The sequence below is a fragment of the Lampetra planeri genome, chromosome 5, assembly GCF_965212315.1.
Source record: "Lampetra planeri chromosome 5, kcLamPlan1.2.h2, whole genome shotgun sequence".
NCBI classification, from domain to species: domain Eukaryota; kingdom Metazoa; phylum Chordata; class Hyperoartia; order Petromyzontiformes; family Petromyzontidae; genus Lampetra; species Lampetra planeri.
Window position 1 is genome coordinate 16,959,974 of NC_136111.1, and position 18,467 is coordinate 16,978,440.

Genomic DNA, 18,467 nt, shown 5'->3' on the forward strand with positions numbered 1-18,467 from the left:
CTCGAGATCTCCTCTACAGAGTCGTTGGCCTACTCCTACACTCTGGCCAGATGTCCGAGAAGCGTTGGGAGAACCACCACACTCTGGCCACAGGGCAGTCCGTGCAAATTCCCAGTGGGCCGGTCCATTCCGAGGGCAGGTGGGCAGGTCTGTGTGGGGAAATTGCAAATGTGATCAGTGAGTTTAAAAAAAAAAAATTTTTATGAAAATATTGTGTTACCTCTAATGTGTACGCTTCATTGCTTATCTACGCTCTCTAGTTGACATTAAGTCCCAATGGGATCGCACGGCGAAATCATGCAAATACGTCATCACATCGCAAATCTAGCGACTAGTACTATACGATTTGTTATCGCACAACCTATTTAAACCGAAACAAACAATTGTCCAGAGCCCAAATTTGTCCCGGCGTGTTTACAAATGCGTGGGCCGCTTTTTAGTCACAGTCCGTCACTGCCCACACTTTACCCCACGGCGCCACACTCGACGTGCCAGTCGCGACTAATATAAACGGTCTATCCATCTCTACCGTTGGGGTGGACAGAAACATTTGCCAATTCGAATTGGCAATATTCAAACTATTACTAAACTAAACCACTATTTCGATTTAAAGCTTTCGTGACTGCAGGGATTCATCTTCTTGGTTCTTTCGGTAAATTCACAAGCAGCCGTCCTCAGGTGAACCGGAGTAAAGTCACAGGCAGCAGTCCTCAGGTGAAGAACAGGTCTGTCGGACATACCTGTTCTGCACCTGAGGACGGCTTGCTTGCGTTGTGGCCGAAACGTCGTGAGAATTATTTTATTATGTTTTATTTTTATTATTTTGTTATTTCCCTTCTACGTGACTTTACCGAAAGAACCAAGAAGATAAACCACGTAAGACCCACTGAGTTATACAGCTCTCTTTCAGACGCGACCTGGCCACAATTGATAGCTCAACGAAGTGGCTTATCACGTGGAAACTTAGTGCAACCAAATACTCTAAACGCGTGTTGATTCCAAGGCCGTAATTATAATATATATTGGGGGGAGACACATCCCCCCCCCCCCCCCCAATATATATTGTTATAAAATAGATTTCTGTTTATATGATTGTGGTTATGGTTGTACTGTATTCATCCCTAATCTCTGCCATTACATACAATGAAACAAGAAAAGGTAAAAAAATATTTTTCAAAAAACAGCAATGTAATACAACACACTATTAGACATTATTGTAAAAAAAGTCCATCCTAGGTGTTAGTGAATTTTTTAATATTTTTGGCAGGAAATTCGTTTTCAATTTTATATTTTTTTCTGTGGGGGGACCCCCAGACCCCCTGGAAGATTTGGTCCCACCCAATGTTGACTCCATGGCTACGGCCTTGGTTGATTCTAAATGTGAGGGGACCCGGAATAAAAATCCACGCGACCACCGGGAGAACATGCAAACTCTAGATATACAGGGTTGGGATTGAACCCACGACCTCCTGTGTACCAGGCGAGGTAGTTAACATATCGGCACCGTGGCATCCGTTGCGTGATTACGTGTTAATTTCTCCTAAACAAATTGCGGAAGAAACCACTTTTAGTGTCGCTATGAAATGTTTTGGGTGCGCGCATATCTCCTTGCCCCACTCCTGATTTGCACTTCTGTTGAATTCGACATGACGTCTCCGTGTAGAAAATGTTGTGGTAAATTTGGTTGATACTTATACGTTACAGTGCATCAGCCATGATCAATCCACTCCCCCAAGCACATCACTGTGTCACGATCCTACAATGCCAACGATCAATCCAGAACAATCCACAGCACTTGTACTTCACTTAAGTTGTACTCCGCCAAAATGCGAGGGAAGTGCATATCGTACGCAGTACTGTACAGTACTGCACGTACGTGTCGTGGAGGTGTGATTATTGGCTATCATGTGTCAACCCCTTTTTTTAAAACAAGAATGGTTAAGGCATAATTCTATGATTGAAGCACGTATTTCATTTCTGTGTCAATATTTAGCAGAGGCGGTGGCGGTTTGTTGATGGTGGTGCTAGCCCGCTGGAGACCATCCAGTCATAATTCACACATTTGAACAATTGCTGTGGTCATAAAAGCATAAATATATTTTTGTTGAATGTGTCTCGTGATTACAAACATTGTACAGAATCAGAATATTTATGCTGGAGAAATCCGAGCTCTTTTTCACATATGTAGAGTAGGCGCAGGTCAGAACATACTAAGGAGAAGCTTCCATAACTGAATATCAGAGTCGTGTGAGATAATTACGTGAATTAAGAGTATATATAACTAAGGGACCTAGTTTCACACACCAATACTATATAGGCCGCGGTTGCTATGTAGGGGTTTTTTTTCCTCCCCGATTTAGAAATGTGAATTATTGAATTACACTAAAAGTTTTTTTTTTATTTTACCAGGTAAAGCCCATTGAACTGTATCGCTCTCTTTCAGAAGCGACCTGGCCACAAATGATCTCTCAACGAAGTGACTTATCATGTGGAAATGTATAGCAGACAAAAACTCTTAAACGCGTGTTGGTTCTAAATGTGGAGCGGAAACCCGGAGGGCCTGGAGTAAAATCCACGCGACCGCGGGGAGAAGATACAAACTCCAAATATACAGCAGGCGTCAGGGTCTGGATCCCACCCACAATCTCCTGTATACCAGGAGAGGTAGTTCATATCTTGCCACCGTGGCGCCAATTTTTTGGCCTTTGCCGCCGACACACCTCTTTCGAATAACGTCACGGGATATGTAACGTCCACTGTATACTGAATACACCGAGTATAACCACACTTAAACATTTGAATAGTACTGTAGTGACATCGGGGATGTCACTAGGTGTGTTGCTGTGTGAGGCCGGCTCTCGCCAGAGGTCGCAAACGGGTTTTGATTCCTTACCCGTACCCCGGCCGGGTACGGGTACCGGTACCCGTACCCGGCCAGGTAAGGGTAGCCGAGTATCGGGTAGGGTACCTGATTGCGACCTCAGGCTCTCACACAGCGCGGCGTGCGATGCACCGTCATCACGTACACCCCGTAGGCGGGTGTAGTACCAGCCCTAGTGGGGCTTGATGAGCGCTGGGATAGCGCGGGCACCACGCATGGCGTGCAGTGCGGGCTCCCACAACCTGCGGGTTAACGTAATGGAACCCCAGCTTTATGAGCCCAATTGGCTTGACCAATCCCGGCTTCTTTGATGATGCTCTCACCACGATGTATCATCCCACCTGGTCCTGGATCTTTCCCCTCCCTATTTTCATACCGTGCTACAAAGGGCAGTGGTTGCCCCTTCAAGGTGCGATGATGTCTGGAGAAATGTCCTCGTCTGGAGCATCTCAACACCAACACATTCGTCTCAACACCAGCAATGGCCCTCCTTTGTGATCGATTGTTTACACGCACAGTTTCGTGCGATTTGATGTGAACGTTAGAATCGGCTTGAATCGATTGATCGTTGAAAAACCTCCCCAATATTGTGCCCGTGGTCAATAAAATAATACAAATCTCGTTACGCTCTCACACATCTATAAGACGTACCCCCAATGAAGAGCAACAAGTACCATGTAGATTGCCGACATCAAAAATAAACAACCGAACCTCACGGTTTCAACCTTCCACGCCGCCAATGTTCGACGATCAACCAAATCAGGACCAGGCATGGGCGATGCGGCCACCTGATGCACAAATGGTGCATCAAACATTCGGCGGCTTGCGAGTGGTCCGGCCACGAATCGTAAACCATCGACCGCATTGTAAACAGCTGCTGTCTTTTACTCCTTTAAAGAGGGAATGGACGAGATCCACTCTGCTTATGAGCAGACAATTGAGTGGATAATACATCTAAAATTACATCTTTAATCTGCTGCTGTTATTCCATACGAAAGAAGAAGACGACTGTATAGATTCATTCTAGATTTGAAGCTTTCGTGACTGCAAGGATTCATACTCTTAGTTCTTTCGGTAAAGTCACGTAGGTAAAAAAATGAAATTAAAAGTAAGAAAAAAATAAAAAAAATAAAATTTCTTTTATTAATTTTAATTTCTTTTTTTTTACCTACGTGACTTTACCGAAAGAACTAAGAGTATGTATAGATTAAATTCGCGGTAACTGAGCCATTCAATCGCTTCTGTCCGAGAGTTGACTAAATGCAAGACACAAACCAACAAGGCATTCCATCGCGGGACGCTGCTCCGCTGATCGCGCAGGAGGTCTGCGTCCGATTCTGATCGGTGCAAGTAATTGGAGCGTAGCGGAGTGGGGGCGGAGAAATCTGACGGTGGGATGTTTTACAGCACAGGACGCCAATGCGATGGCATGGATATTAAAATACAGTACAAGGGAGGGGGTGGGTGGGTTACGTCTCATATTGTAATCCGGAGAATACAGTATAATATTACTCTTTGGTTGATAATTGTTTTTTTACCCTTCTATCTGGCAACAAAACTTTTTTTTTACTGGCAAATGAGGTTCCCATGGTACTCTTTGGTTCTTTCGGTAAAGTCACGTATAAAGAGAAAATAATAAATTAAAAGTTTTTAATATTTTTTAATTTATTATTTTCTCTTTATAAATTTCTCTTTATAAATACAATACTTTAAATAGTATTTAATTTATTAGTTTCTCTTTATAAATTTTCTCTTTATAAATTAAATACTTGAAATAGTATTTAAGTTATTATTTTCTCCTTATAAAATTTATCTTTATAAATTAAATACTTTAAATAGTATTTTATTTGTTTTTTAGTCTTTATACGTGACTTTACCGAAAGAACCAAAGAGTAATTCCCGCAGTCACGAAAGCTCCAAATTCAGTATAATATTAACAATTTTCTGGAGCGGAGGGGCTCTGCTGTACGATTGCATCCATCCGCCTTATCCGGGATTCATTTAACCACCTCGAATGTAAATTCCAGGAATTATAGGGGCTCAGTAAGTGAACGAGCTTGCAGTGGTAAGTTAATAATACAGTACCTTTGTCAATGCTGTCACCATCATCATCATCGAAGGCAGTGTGGCATGGCCTAGCGGTAGCGCGTTCGCCGCTTGTTGCAGATGTTTCACGGTTAGGAATCCTCCGGCCGCCCTGGTTATTGCTTTTATGCAGATCTAATTACCATTAACATACGTGCCGTCTGCTTCAGGGTGCACGTTAACTATGTCCTGTCATTCGCAAGACTATAGGCCATTGTCCAAGAGTCCAAATTACTCAATTGGGATTACACACACACAGCAATAATTATCACCCCCTACTGGCAGACGAATGCCCCATGTCACTTTTGCAGATGAGACTCATCCTGGTCTCTTGAGTTCTCACCTGGTTCAACAAAAACAAAACAAAGAAACTTAGATAAGGCACGGTCTATCTACTCCTGGCTGTTGACAGAATAACTGCCGTCATGAGTAGTGATCAATCCACCGCTAGATGAATGAAGTGTGTAATAAACCACCGAGCGCGTGTAAGACGTGCTGATGCCATCGCTCCATCTCCCCAGTGGTGGTCCTCACGGGCGCGTTCCGTCCCTCAGCTGCCACCCTGTGTTCACGTCATGATGGGTGCCTTATTGAGTGCACAGATGGATTTGTTACGTTAAATGTTTAATGCGGTTTAAATGCTTCTGAAGAAGAGCCATTGCCTGAAGGATTTCCCCCGATGTGTTCGTTCAGTCAGTCAGCCCCGTCCTTTATTTAAGGGACGACGAGGCGCCCACAGTGCCCAAACACGGACACGTGACACGGATCGCAAACACGGACACCGACGCAGACAACTAAACAAAAACCGATGAGTGCGCAAAGCGGCACGGAGAGGTGCACGCTTAGAATGTGCACCGAGAGACAGAAACACGAACTCGTGGAGCATCATGGGTAAAAAATGTTTAGCAGATATAAGCACAACTCCATTCTGTCTCCACATGTAAAAAAAAATTACAAATGTAGTATATCAGCCTATTTGTTGGTTTCCCAGACCAATAGTGTTAAGCAGCAATTGTTTAAACAAGCGAGACAAAAAGACGAACACGTGGATTAGAAGAACATACTCATGCATGTCAGAGACATCGATCAAATTTGACTGTGAAGAATAAGGTGGCCTAGGCATCGAGAAGGGACGATGGCCCGCTGGTCGAGACTAACGACAGAGTGGTAGCCAAAGGAGGGGAAACAGGCACGACAAATTGTAGCGGTGAAATCAGCTCGTTTGCAAAAGCCAGATTTGTATTTTTTTTGTGGGGTTGGGATTTCAACCTTTAGGAAATATTTGGCAATTTTTTTTTCCAGGAGAATCACACTGAGTCATGACTATTTTTCAGGAGGGTCCTGTTGCTAAATTGACTTTTTACTTTGTGATGTTCTCAACCAATTAACGACGGGTGTTGTTTATTATACAAGTGGGGAGGAAACCGAAGCCCCTGGAGAAAAAAACATGTCTTGCTCAAAGGGGGCAATGGTCAATCCCCGTACAGATGGAAACATATGGCGATTAGTCCACACTTGTTGTTTTCCTGGCGAGCCAGGGTATGGCACCTCCTCGATGCCCATGGGTCGGGAGTTTGACAACATTTGTGTGATTCACCAACCCTCACTGCACCCACAGTTTGCTGGATTACAGGCGTGTGCCCCCACTGCCCGGCAAAATGGATCACAGGACTGTGACAGATGGCGACAGCTTGTGGTAGGGGGCTTCAATGGAGCAGTGGATTGATCGTGGCTGATGATGATAGTGATTACAGTGTTATTGTTGTAATGCGTCGGTTGTGTCTGCTAGTGTTGTGTTTCATCACTCTCGCACCCTTGTCAGTGCCGTAGTAACGACATTATCAGCTCAGGGGGTGCGGCGAATGGTTCAGGTGGGGCCCCCAATATTCGATTTGTCTCGCACGGTTCGCAACCCAGGTTATATATGGCTGCTCCTCTTGCCTAGTCGCATCGTTACGCTCACGGTCTCGAACTCCGTCTTCGCAAAATGCAGACAATACAACTCCATAGTACCTCTTTGCAACATTACGTTACTGGTCTAATTAAATCAAAATGAAACTTGGAACTTAAATGAAAGCATTTTCATTACATTTTATATAACTTTGTATTATTTTACACTGTTGAAAACATATCTCATGGTGGTTGTTAAAGGGGCCCCCCAACTCGTAGCTTTGGCCACGAGAAAGGACCAAGGCACCCCCTGCCCCCGTCCGAATGAGCTACTGACCTTCGCGCTTACTTATTACCAGTCAATCCCGCTGGCATTGCTGTGCTAGGTTCGCACCGGGCTCTCTGACGCCTGGTTAAATTAGGGCACGCGACTCCCCTGGAATTGAATAAACTAAACTAAAACGTAACTATTTTATTTATTTTACCAGATAAGCCCCACTGACCTATGTACCTCTTTTTCAGAAGCGATCTGGCCGCAAATGATAGCCCAACGAAGTGACTTATCATGTGGAAATTTATAGAAGCCAAATACTGTAAACGAACGTTTCTAAATGTGGATGGGAAAAAACCAGGAGGTCTCGGGGAAATATCCACGCGACCACAGGGAAAGAGAGAGAGAGAACTCCAAATATACAGCAGCAGGCGTCAAGGTCGGGATCGATCCCACGACCTCCTGTGTACCAGGCGAGAGAATTAACATCTCTTAGCCACCGTGATGATGAGAGAGAGAGAGACACGCAAACTCCAAATATACATCAGCAGGCAGTAGTTAACATCTCCTAGCCACCGTGATGATGATGAAAGAGAGATTCTAGATTTGAAGCTTTCGTGACTGCAAGGAATCATCTTCTTAGGTTTTTTCGGTAAAGTCACGTAGAAAGTAAAATAAAATAAAAACAAAAATCACGACGTTTCGGAGGCAACACAAGTCTCCGTCATCAGGTGGGACCGTCACAGCCAGATTAGCTGTATCAAGTGAGGCAATGATTCAAGATGTAATCCCTTAAAAGCGAGTTGAGGGGGGAGGGAGAGGGAGGGGGGAGCTCATCAGACTATGGTAGCCAATGAAAGGAACGTATCGGGAGGGAGGGGGGGCGAGGCCAAAAGGGTGGGCGATAGACGTGGAAGCGCTTGTGCGCAAGCGGCCAATTACTGCACACGCCAACACAATGGAGCGATTGTGCGCAAGCGGCCAGCCACTGCACCCGCCAACACAATGGGCAGAGAGGAGGAGGGGAGGTCTAATACACATGATAGACAAAAGAACGAAAATGATGATGGGTACAAACTTAGGGGGAGCTCATCAGACTATGGTAGCCAATGAATGGAACGTATCGGGAGGGAGGGGGGGGGCGGGGGGGGGCGAGGCCAAAAGGGTGGGCGACGGACGTGGAAGCGCTTGTGCGCAAGCGGCCAATTACTGCACACGCCAACACAATGGAGAGAGAGGGGGAGGGGGGGTCTGATACACACGATAGACAAAAGAACGAAAATGCCCATGTTTATACCAATGCTGGCTGAACAATGAAGAGAGTACTGTTAAAATAACTGGGGATGTTAACACTCGGTAAAGTACAGTAAAATAGTGTTATCAACCACGCAAAAAAGACTTAATCACAAATTTTTTGGACCATCTTATCTGACAGGCACTATTTTACTGTACTTTACCGAGTGTTAACATCCCCAGTTATTTTAACAGTACTCTCTTCATTGTTCAGCCAGCATTGGTATAAACATGGGCATTTTCGTTCTTTTGTCTATCATGTGTATCAGACCCCCCCCTCCCCCTCTCTCTCCATTGTGTTGGCGTGTGCAGTAATTGGCCGCTTGCGCACAAGCGCTTCCACGTCCGTCGCCCACCCTTTTGGCCTCGCCCCCCCCCCCCGCCCCCCCCCTCCCTCCCGATACGTTCCATTCATTGGCTACCATAGTCTGATGAGCTCCCCCTAAGTTTGTATCCATCATCATTTTCGTTCTTTTGTCTATCATGTGTATTAGACCTCCCCTCCTCCTCTCTGCCCATTGTGTTGGCGGGTGCAGTGGCTGGCCGCTTGCGCACAATCGCTCCATTGTGTTGGCGTGTGCAGTAATTGGCCGCTTGCGCACAAGCGCTTCCACGTCCATCGCCCACCCTTTTGGCCTCGCCCCCCCTCCCTCCCGATACGTTCCTTTCATTGGCTACCATAGTCTGATGAGCTCCCCCCTCCCTCTCCCTCCCCCCTCAACTCGCTTTTAAGGGATTACATCTTGAATCATTGCCTCACTTGATACAGCTAATCTGGCTGTGACGGTCCCACCTGATGACGGAGACTTGTGTTGCCTCCGAAACGTCGTGATTTTTGTTTTTATTTTATTTTACTTTCTACGTGACTTTACCGAAAAAACCTAAGAAGATGAAAGAGAGACATAAAAACTCCAAATATACAGCAGCAGACGTCAAGGTCGGGATCGAACCCACGACCTCCTGTGTACCAGGCGAGGGAGTTAACATCTCCTACCCACCGTGGCGATGACCCCGTGCACAGTAAAGAGCACAGCACCGGCGACGTAAAGTTCGACACCGATAACCGGATCGACCTCTCCCCCCCCACCTCCGCCTTTTAAACTCTTATGGTCAACTCAAACATTCTTGGTACAATATTTTACCATACTCTCCGGATTACAGTGGCATTCCTCTTGTGTTTTAAGGTAAACGTTTAATAATCAGATAGGTATGTGTGTGTAGCCAGCTTTTAATCACAATCTTTATTTAGACTGGAGGAATCCGATGAGCCATGAAACTATTTTTCACAAATGCCCTGTAGGGGCGAGTCAGAAAATTACAACAACAACAAACAAACAATACAAAAACACGACAGGGGTGCAAAGTACAGCATGAGACAAATAAGCGACTTATTAACACCAGCGGGTGCGTCTTCATATATTCTACTTTACACAAGTACAGGATTGAATACCGCGGTCGTCAGAATATGCGAGAGCGGCGGAGCGCTTCCCATCGCTTCTCGTTCTGCTTGGCGTCGAGCATTTGTCTCCAGTATGACGATATAAGGAAGCCTGCACTGGAGCTCTGCGCTTTAAAGTCTAGATTTAAAACCCATTTCTTGAGAATAGTTTTTGTGTGTGTTTAGCTTGTTGTCCTTCCCCCCCACCTCTGATTAGCACAGGTGGCTACGTACGGTGAGAAAGAAGTTCAACATAGCATTGACTGTACAACAAAGACAAAGATCCCCCACGTAGCCTTAACAGACTGTTGGGGCAAGTGCTGTTAGCGAGTAGCAGCACCTGTGAAGGCCGGCACTGTGGCATACGAGGGGGTCGGTGGCAAGCACCACGCCCGGCTGCCTTTGCCTCCCCAGTGGCGATGTTTACTATACACCGCATCATCTACTCATTTTCGGCTGAGTCGACCTCGGGGAGGCCCAGGACCGGTTCAGATAATCGTCACTGCTGTTGACCGTGAGCTGAAATCGAACTGGTGTCGCTGGGTTCATAGCGCAGCGCGCTAATCGCTGCACCACCGCTCCCCACATTGACACCCCCCCCCCCACCGCCCTCCACCCCCTTTAAACCAGGTCACGCTGCAAGGTTGAGCTGATAAAACGTGGCTCACGAACACACGCAGCTCCCCTAAGCACAAATAAAGGACATTCCTGCCATTCCCAAATCGACCAATGGATAAAGGCCTTCCCAAGCCATGTCAGGAATTTGTGAGCGGTAGGGGGGATTGAGTCAGATTATGTATTTATACCGGAGGAATCCGATGAGCTATAACGCTCTATTTCACAGAAGTCCAGTTGGGGCAGGTCAGAACGACGCAACAAACAATACAAAAACTCGATACGAGTGCAAAAAGTATCGGAAATGTAAAATATTAAACCGTATTTCACCACTCTGGCTCGTGTGGGTTGATGAATGTGTGTAGGGGCAAGGGCAGGGCCCGTTGTGATATTATTCGCCACTGATAATTAGCTGCATGTGGCCGGGAATCAAACTCTGGTCGTGGAGGTTTGTCCTGCAGCGCACTGACCGCAGTTGCGCACGAATACATTTATCATCACCCACCACGCTAGCCAGCAAAACTTGTTAGTTTCAAAATAAAATGAAACGGCACTTCGAAGAGAGCTGGGTAGTCTGAGCAACTCTGTGAGTCCCTGTGCGAGTTTATGATGGGAAGTTGCGTAAGTCTATGAGTGCATTCCAGCAGAGGTGTGGACTCGAGTCATGTGACTTGGACTCGAGTCAGACTCGAGTCATGAATTTGATGACTTGCGACTCGACTTGGACTTGCATAACAATGACTTTGTCCCACCTATGAGATGTGGACTCGAGTCATGTGACTTGGACTCGAGTCAGACTCGAGTCATGAATTTGATGACTTGCGACTCGACTTGGACTTGCATAACAATGACTTTGTCCCACCTCTGCATTCCAGCACCTGCGTGTGAGTCAACACAACACAATGTGGATTGCAGATCGCGTCTTAATGAGACTGCATCTCAAGACGCTGTTCAGAAACAACGAATTTATTCCGTACGGAGAGTGGCAGTCATAGGAAGGGGGGGGGGTGGCAGCAAAGGTATTGAGCCTTGAACGTGAACAGGGAGGGGCAGAGTCAACATTATGTGTTGCTGCTGTGAGAGTTACAGACAATTGGAACAGCGGAGAAGAATAGGCGACCACCCACCGTTGGGAACGTTAACCAAAGGATGCTCCAACACAAAGGCTGGAGCGGCGAGTGGGGGGGTGTGGGGGGCACTCTCTACTCAAGCAACCCCCCCCCACTCCCCTCTGAAATCATTAAACCATCGAACAAAGGGGGTCAATGCATCGCGCGCTTTCAGATGCGCTTCTGCGGCCGTCTGGAGGAACGCTCTTCCTTCTGATATTGAGAAGCCACTGGAGTTATGCACTTTTCAGCCTGGATTGAAAACTCGTTTCTTTAGAACCGCTTTTTGTGTCATGTTTGTTGTCCTTCCCCCGCACCTCCGATTAGCACGGTTGGGGGCCGTCCATAAATGACGTCACGCACCTAGGGGGGGATCAGACATTTGTGACGATGTGTGACGAGGGGGGGGGGGGGGTGAGAAATGTGACGTCACATAAAAATGCGCAACTTTAAATAAATATAAAAAACACGTTCTACTTAATTAAATAGACTTTTAAATTCATGTTTTCTCCTACAACATCAGAGTGCAGCGCCATATTAAATACGCACTACAATGACAATAGTTTAAAGCGATTTGAAGCATGTTTTATTTGGGGGGGGGGGGGGCAGAGCTTTGTGATGTCATATTTGAGGGGGGGTCTGACTTTTTGTGACGCCGTGTGACGAGGGGGGGAGGTGAAAAATCGTCCGAAATCGCGTGACGTCATTTATGGACGGCCCCTTGGCTATGTACGGCGCGAAAGAAGTTCAACATACAGTACATATACAAGATGTTTTCACGAACTACTGGACTGTTATGGATTTTTTTGCATAAATAACAAATGTTGACGTCGATTTTATGTTTTCGAATAACATACAGTACTTGTAATGCAAATGTAATTTATATGCAATTAAGTTCGTTGTTCGGTGAGATTTGGTCCCCTCTCGCGGGGTGCCCTGTAAGAGGATAAAATGTATCCGCGACAGAATAAATGATAAATTATGTTTAATGTCTTCTTGGTTCTTTTGGTAAAGTCACGTAGAATGGAAGTAATAAAATAATAAAAATAAAACATAATTCTCACGACGTTTAGGCCACAACGCAAGCAGCCGTCCTCAGGTGAAGGTCACCTGAGGACGGCTGCTTGCGTTGTGGCTCCCATTTTACGTGACTTTACCAAAAGAACCAAGAAGACATTAAACATAATTTATCATTTATTCTGTCGCGGATACCTTCACCTGAGGACGGCTGCTTGCGTTGTGGCCGAAACGTCGTGATAATTATTATTTTATTACTTACCTTCTACGTGACTTTACCGAAAGAACCAAGAATATGAATCATTGCAGTCACGAAAGCTTCAAATCTCGAAATTTATGTTTAATGTTTTAGGCCCATGTATGGAGTAATTGGGCGTGGCGTTGCCCATATAAGGAATACCGGAACGGGAATCGACCGATCGAGCACGGATCAAGCAGTGTTCGAGCTATGACATTTTGAGTATGCTGGTCTATGTCAGGGGTGGGGAACGTCTGGCCCGCGGGCCGTATAAGGCCTGCGAAATCATTTGGTCTGGACCTGCCAAGGCAACCGCAGGCGGGACTCGAAATTCAATAAATCTAGGAGCAAACCTGGAAAAGCAGTTGCGAGTAGCAGCAACATCATCAATACCAGCTAGCATCACACGCCTCGCCAAAGAGAAGCAGTTCCAGCCATCACATTAGGGGTGAGTTAAGGAAATGTTTGACCAAATATAACAGGCTCATTTCTAAGTTGATAGTTTTGTATGGCCCACGAATGATGCTATAAATATCCAAATGGCCCTGGGCAGAAAAAAGGTTCCCCACCCCTGGTCTATGTGATCGAGCATGGATCAAGCATGGATGGAGCTGTGAAATTTGGAGTGCACATTATTAAACTGATTCCTGTCACGTGATTTCTGGATGGAAACCGACTATTTGTGGATCGCACATGATTTATGGATCTAAAGATACGATTTGTGGCTCGAAAAAGCCCAATATTAGACCACCCCTTGACGCTGATTGGCTTCCTTCAGCATTAATATAATGCATCATTCATTCTGTCGCGGATTCATTTTTGTTTCCTGTTTCAGCGCGCTCACTGCCAGGGCACGTGCAGTGCTGGAGATATCAGCCCCCCCCCCCGTGTCACACGAGGACGCCGCAGGCTGTTGTGACCAGGTCGCTTCTGAAAAAGAAGCTAATAGCTCAGTGGGTTTTACTTGGTAAAATAAAAAAGAGTTTATTTGTATTCATAGTCAGTGATTTATAATCCATGATAGAGTTTTTTGGGTTAGATTGCGTAAATATATAAATTTGTGTCGTTAAAACCCGCCACCACCCGACACAGCCAACTAGTAAGGGTTGTCACGTAAACAGAACATGCCAATTCGTCACTAGTACAGCAGGCTGTGTCGGGTCGTGGCGGGTTTTAACGACACATTCATATATTTACACGATCTAACCCAAAAAACCTCTATTATGGATATTGGTCGCAAAGCCTACGTGTTATACAGTCAGTGATTTGTTTATCTTTCCTATATTTTGCACTGCGATTGTGATTTTGTAGTTGTTACTTTCTGACACGACCCTACTGGACATCTGTGAACTAAACATTCTGATTCTGAATGTTCATTTTCTACCAAAACAGCCTTACTATACTTTGGTTCTTTCGGTTAAGTCACGTATAAAGATAAAATAATAAATTAAATAATAGCATATTTAAATTAAATAATAGCATATTTTATCTTTATTATATTATTTTATCTTTATACGTGACTTAACCGAAAGAACCAAAGAATAATTCCTGCAGTCACGAAAGCTCCAAAATTGAGCCTTACTATCATCACTACCATCATCACCAGTCCCATCAACACTACCATCAAACCCACCATTATCACCACTATCATCAAAACGACCATCATCGCCACCAATACCATCATCAACACTACCATCAAAATCATTATCAACCACACTCCCATAAACCCCAGCATGACAATTTTTTACTTGAAGCCACTGCCATCCAAATGTTCTTGTAATTATATCTAAAACCATCAAACTATCATCATTGTCACTGTTGCTCATGGGGAATGTCACTTCTAACCCTTCACCTCGCCAGCTCAAATTCGTACGGTCCTCCCTCTTTGTCGGCGCCTCTGAGCTCATGGTATAAATTCCACATTCCCATACAAAGCACAAGCAATCATTACTTCTCGCAAAGTGATCCGCGTTTTATCGACCTTGGAGGGATGGTGATAATGATGGGGCTGCATCTTGAATGCGAGTGTGACTTCAGCGCCACTGGGGTGTGATCAATACCAACACAATCATAATTTTCTCAGTCCGGTTGCTAAATTTCGGAACCGATTCGTCTTTTGAGCTTGTTACTTTCAGGGGTCTGTCCATGGACCCTGGGCAGAGTAACGTGGAATTTCAGTCATTTCCCGCCACTCCTCTCCCACCGGCCACGTGGCTAGTGAGGGGGGGAGGGGGACCTGCCTTGCACCCACGTGATCGCGGTACCACCCGGAGCCAGGCGCTGCGGTGACGTCACGAGGCGGCGTAACCGGGCAGTGTAAACACATCGTGACGTCATCGCAATGCGGATTACCTCACTCCCTCGACGATGACGTCGCCGGGGCGCGAGCCAAGCCCCTCAGTATGCGCATATGTAAATAGACTGTACCATTACCAACGCGAGAGGAGGAGGGGGGGGGGGTTGAGATGTCATTGAAATTTACATTTTTTGACATTTTATACAAATCCCAATTAAAGTTGCCGTGAAGCTAAATGTACACTTATTAAAGTAATGCTATTTATTTGTAGGTGTTGGTTTAATTCGCGTGGGAAGGCAGGCAGAATTTGACAACGGCGGCGTGCCGAGTTGATGTCCCCCCCCCCTCTGCCTGGGCAGGAGTTAGCGCAGCCCCGCCATTTTCCGCGGGGCCAAGGGGGGACGTGGGGACGCGGCTGGGCCCGGCTCACTCAGCCTGCGGGGCCCGAGCGGGGCGCACGGCATGCGGGGAAAGAGGTGAGGAGGATACGACGACGATGATGACGACGAGGACGAGGAGGAGGTTAGGCGGTGGCACTGAAGGAGGGAGAAACAATGAGGACAGATACAGGAGGAGGATGATGATGATGAGGGTTGCGCGCGGGGCTGAGTGGCTGGGTTCCGTTTCGGAGTCTCCTCCCCGTGTCTCCGTGCGTCTGAACTCCCGTGTCTCGCTCATGCGTGGCGCTTCGTGTCTCCACGCCTCTATCAGTCTGCTGGTTATATTATAATACATTAATCTCGCGATTCGTGTCCCGTATATCTATCTTGTGCCTGTGTGTGGTCCCTCTCGTCCGTGTCTGTGTGTATCTGTGTGTGTGTCTGTTCGACACTTCACGTGGCCTCAAGGTGCACATGGCCTGGCACAAGCGTCGTGGTGACGTCACCGCCACTTAGTGGCGAATGGCGGTTGTTGGTGTGTGTAAGTGTGTGTCTACCTGGTCTTGTATCGTGTCCGTGTTTCGCTGGCCTGTGTCGTGTTCCTCCTGCCCGTTGTTGACTTTGTGTCTCTGTCATGTTTTGTGTCTGTCATGTCTGTGTCTCTGGCCTGGTTGTCTTGGTTCCTCATCATTGTGTCTCTGACTTTCGTTTGTGTCTTGTCCACGTCTTTCTCCTGTGTCTTTGTTTTCTGTTTAGTGCTGTGTTCTCGCTTTCGTCTCTTGCCCTGCCCGTGTTTGTCTTTTGCCTGCGCATTCCAGAATATGTATTTATACCGGAGGAATCCGATTAGCTAAAAAGCTCTTTTTCACACATGTCCAGTTTCACAGATGTCCCGCTCTGTCTCGTCTCACGTGTCTACGCGTGGAACCACAGTACCTGGTTCTGTGTCTGTTCGTATGTTGAACCTTTTTCACACCGTACGTAGCCAAAACAGTGCTTAATTGGGTGGTTAGAATATCCCGCGTGACCTGTTTCGGTGTCTTGCACTTCTGTGTCTTCGTGGACACCCATGTCCTTCTCTGAATGCCCACTGTTCTACATGCCCCCCCCCTCACCTTAATTCGTGTGAGTGTCTGTAATTGTCTTAGGTCCACCTTTGCCCGTCTCTTCCACACCTTGTCTCGCCTGCGGGGGGTTTGTAACGAACCCCTTCGCCCACACAAAGCAAAGTGCGCGCTGGAAGCATTGACGACTCGAAAGACTCACATTTTGCCACCCACGCACCGCCCCCTCTCTTCCCTATCCAACTTCACGGGCTGACGAGGTGGATGATGATGATGGAGGAGGAGGAGGATGAGGCCCTGGATATAATCCTGTGCCCCTTGCGTGTCATGTTAAAGAAATTCAGTCCTCTGGCAATAACCTTGCTTCATGAAGGCCTCAACCAACGCCTTTCAGTCGTGGGAGTTATTTTGACCATACTTGGTGTGACCTGGCGTTGGGGATGGAGTCCCAGGGACCGGTCCACTAACGCTGGTCGTGGCCGGGATTCAAACTCGGGTGGGCGGGTTCGAAGCGCAGTCTGCCAACTGTCGCAGCATCGATGTTTAATCTTTGTGTTTTTATTAATGTTGCAGATGTCCATCCGTCTCTGGAGGAGCCTCAAAGGTCACGTCCTTCTAGGCTGGTCACGTGGCCTCCAGAGGAGGACCTCCTGACAGCCACTTCGCTCAACATCGCGCACGCTTGAAAAACCCCAGTTGTCTTCATCCTTGCAGCGTGGATTGCATTCATCTGCCAGCCAGCAGACGGGGAGAGAGGACGGACAGACTGGTGAACAAGTGAACCACCTGGCTAACAGACTGACTGTCCGATTGACAGACACCACCGCGGCCATGGCGACCTCGTCGATGCGGCGACAGATGAAGAACATCGTGAACAAGTACTCGGAGGCGGAGGTGAAGGTGCGCGAGGCAACGTCCAACGACGCGTGGGGGCCCTCAACATCGCTCATGTCCGAGATCGCCGACCTGAGCTACAATGTGATCGCCTTCCCCGAGATCATGTCCATGGTGTGGAAACGGCTTAACGACCACGGCAAGAACTGGCGCCACGTCTACAAGGCGCTCACGCTGCTCGACTACCTGGTGAAGACAGGCTCGGAGCGCGTGGCCCAGCAGTGCCGCGAGAACATCTTCGCCATCCAGACGCTCAAGGACTTCCAGTATGTGGACCGCGACGGCAAGGACCAGGGTGTGAACGTGCGCGAGCGCGCCAAGCATCTCGTCAGCTTGCTAAAGGTACGTGTGCATGGTGGCTGTGGTGGAAGCGTGAGCCGTGGTGGAAGCGTGAGCCGTGGTGTGGCCCCGATGTAGTTGAAATAACGGTGAAAGTTTACTAATTGCCTACACGCCCCTACCCCGCAACTTCTCTGTAAATGTATACACCACAGTAATTCGATCGGCAGGTCGAGTGTGGTGGGGTAAAGTGTGGGTACTCGCATCTCTTCCAAGACGTCTGTAGGTTCACAATAATACCCTCTCAAGGGAGGCTCTCTTGAGCCTCCAGTGGAGGCTGTTCCTCAGGCAGTGGCGTGAGGAAGTAATTACAGGACTGTGTCTTGCTTGATCTTTTACCACCTAGGCCAGTCATTGGGGTTTTGGAACATGCCAACGGCAAAGGGGTTTGTTAAAGGCTCTGCTATGTTGTCACTGACCAGGGCTAGCCATTGTAAACCAAATCTCAAATAAGACAATTTCAGGCCTGCCACTGTGGCACATGCTCGTGAGCCAGCGCCTTGCATTGGAAGCGAGGGGTTTGCGGGTCATGCAGAGATTTGTGAATCGCACAAAGCCGCTCGGTAGAAGGAAGAGAGCGGGTTCGTGACCCATCCGTGTGGACCTTTGGAGCGTTATCTCCTTCGTACCCTTGGTGAGTTATCTCCAGCTACTCTT

The 18,467-nt window shown here is 47.1% G+C and overlaps 1 protein-coding gene across 4 annotated transcripts in view; it reads left to right on the forward strand.

Moving 5' to 3' along the window:
- Nucleotides 1-15,491: 15,491 nt before the first annotated feature.
- LOC144719031 (epsin-2-like) overlaps nucleotides 15,492-18,467 on the forward strand; it is a 29,687-nt gene continuing 26,711 nt past the window's right edge. For 3 of the 4 annotated variants that reach the window (XM_078594764.1, XM_078594766.1, XM_078594767.1), the window contains exons 1-2: nucleotides 15,492-15,609; nucleotides 17,151-17,813. In XM_078594764.1, the coding sequence (XP_078450890.1) occupies nucleotides 17,409-17,813 (405 nt within the window). In that variant the 5' untranslated portion in view covers nucleotides 15,492-15,609; nucleotides 17,151-17,408. Of the gene's footprint in view, nucleotides 15,610-15,636; nucleotides 15,656-17,150; nucleotides 17,814-18,467 lie in introns of those variants that run through there. The other variant, XM_078594765.1, reaches the window with a different exon arrangement.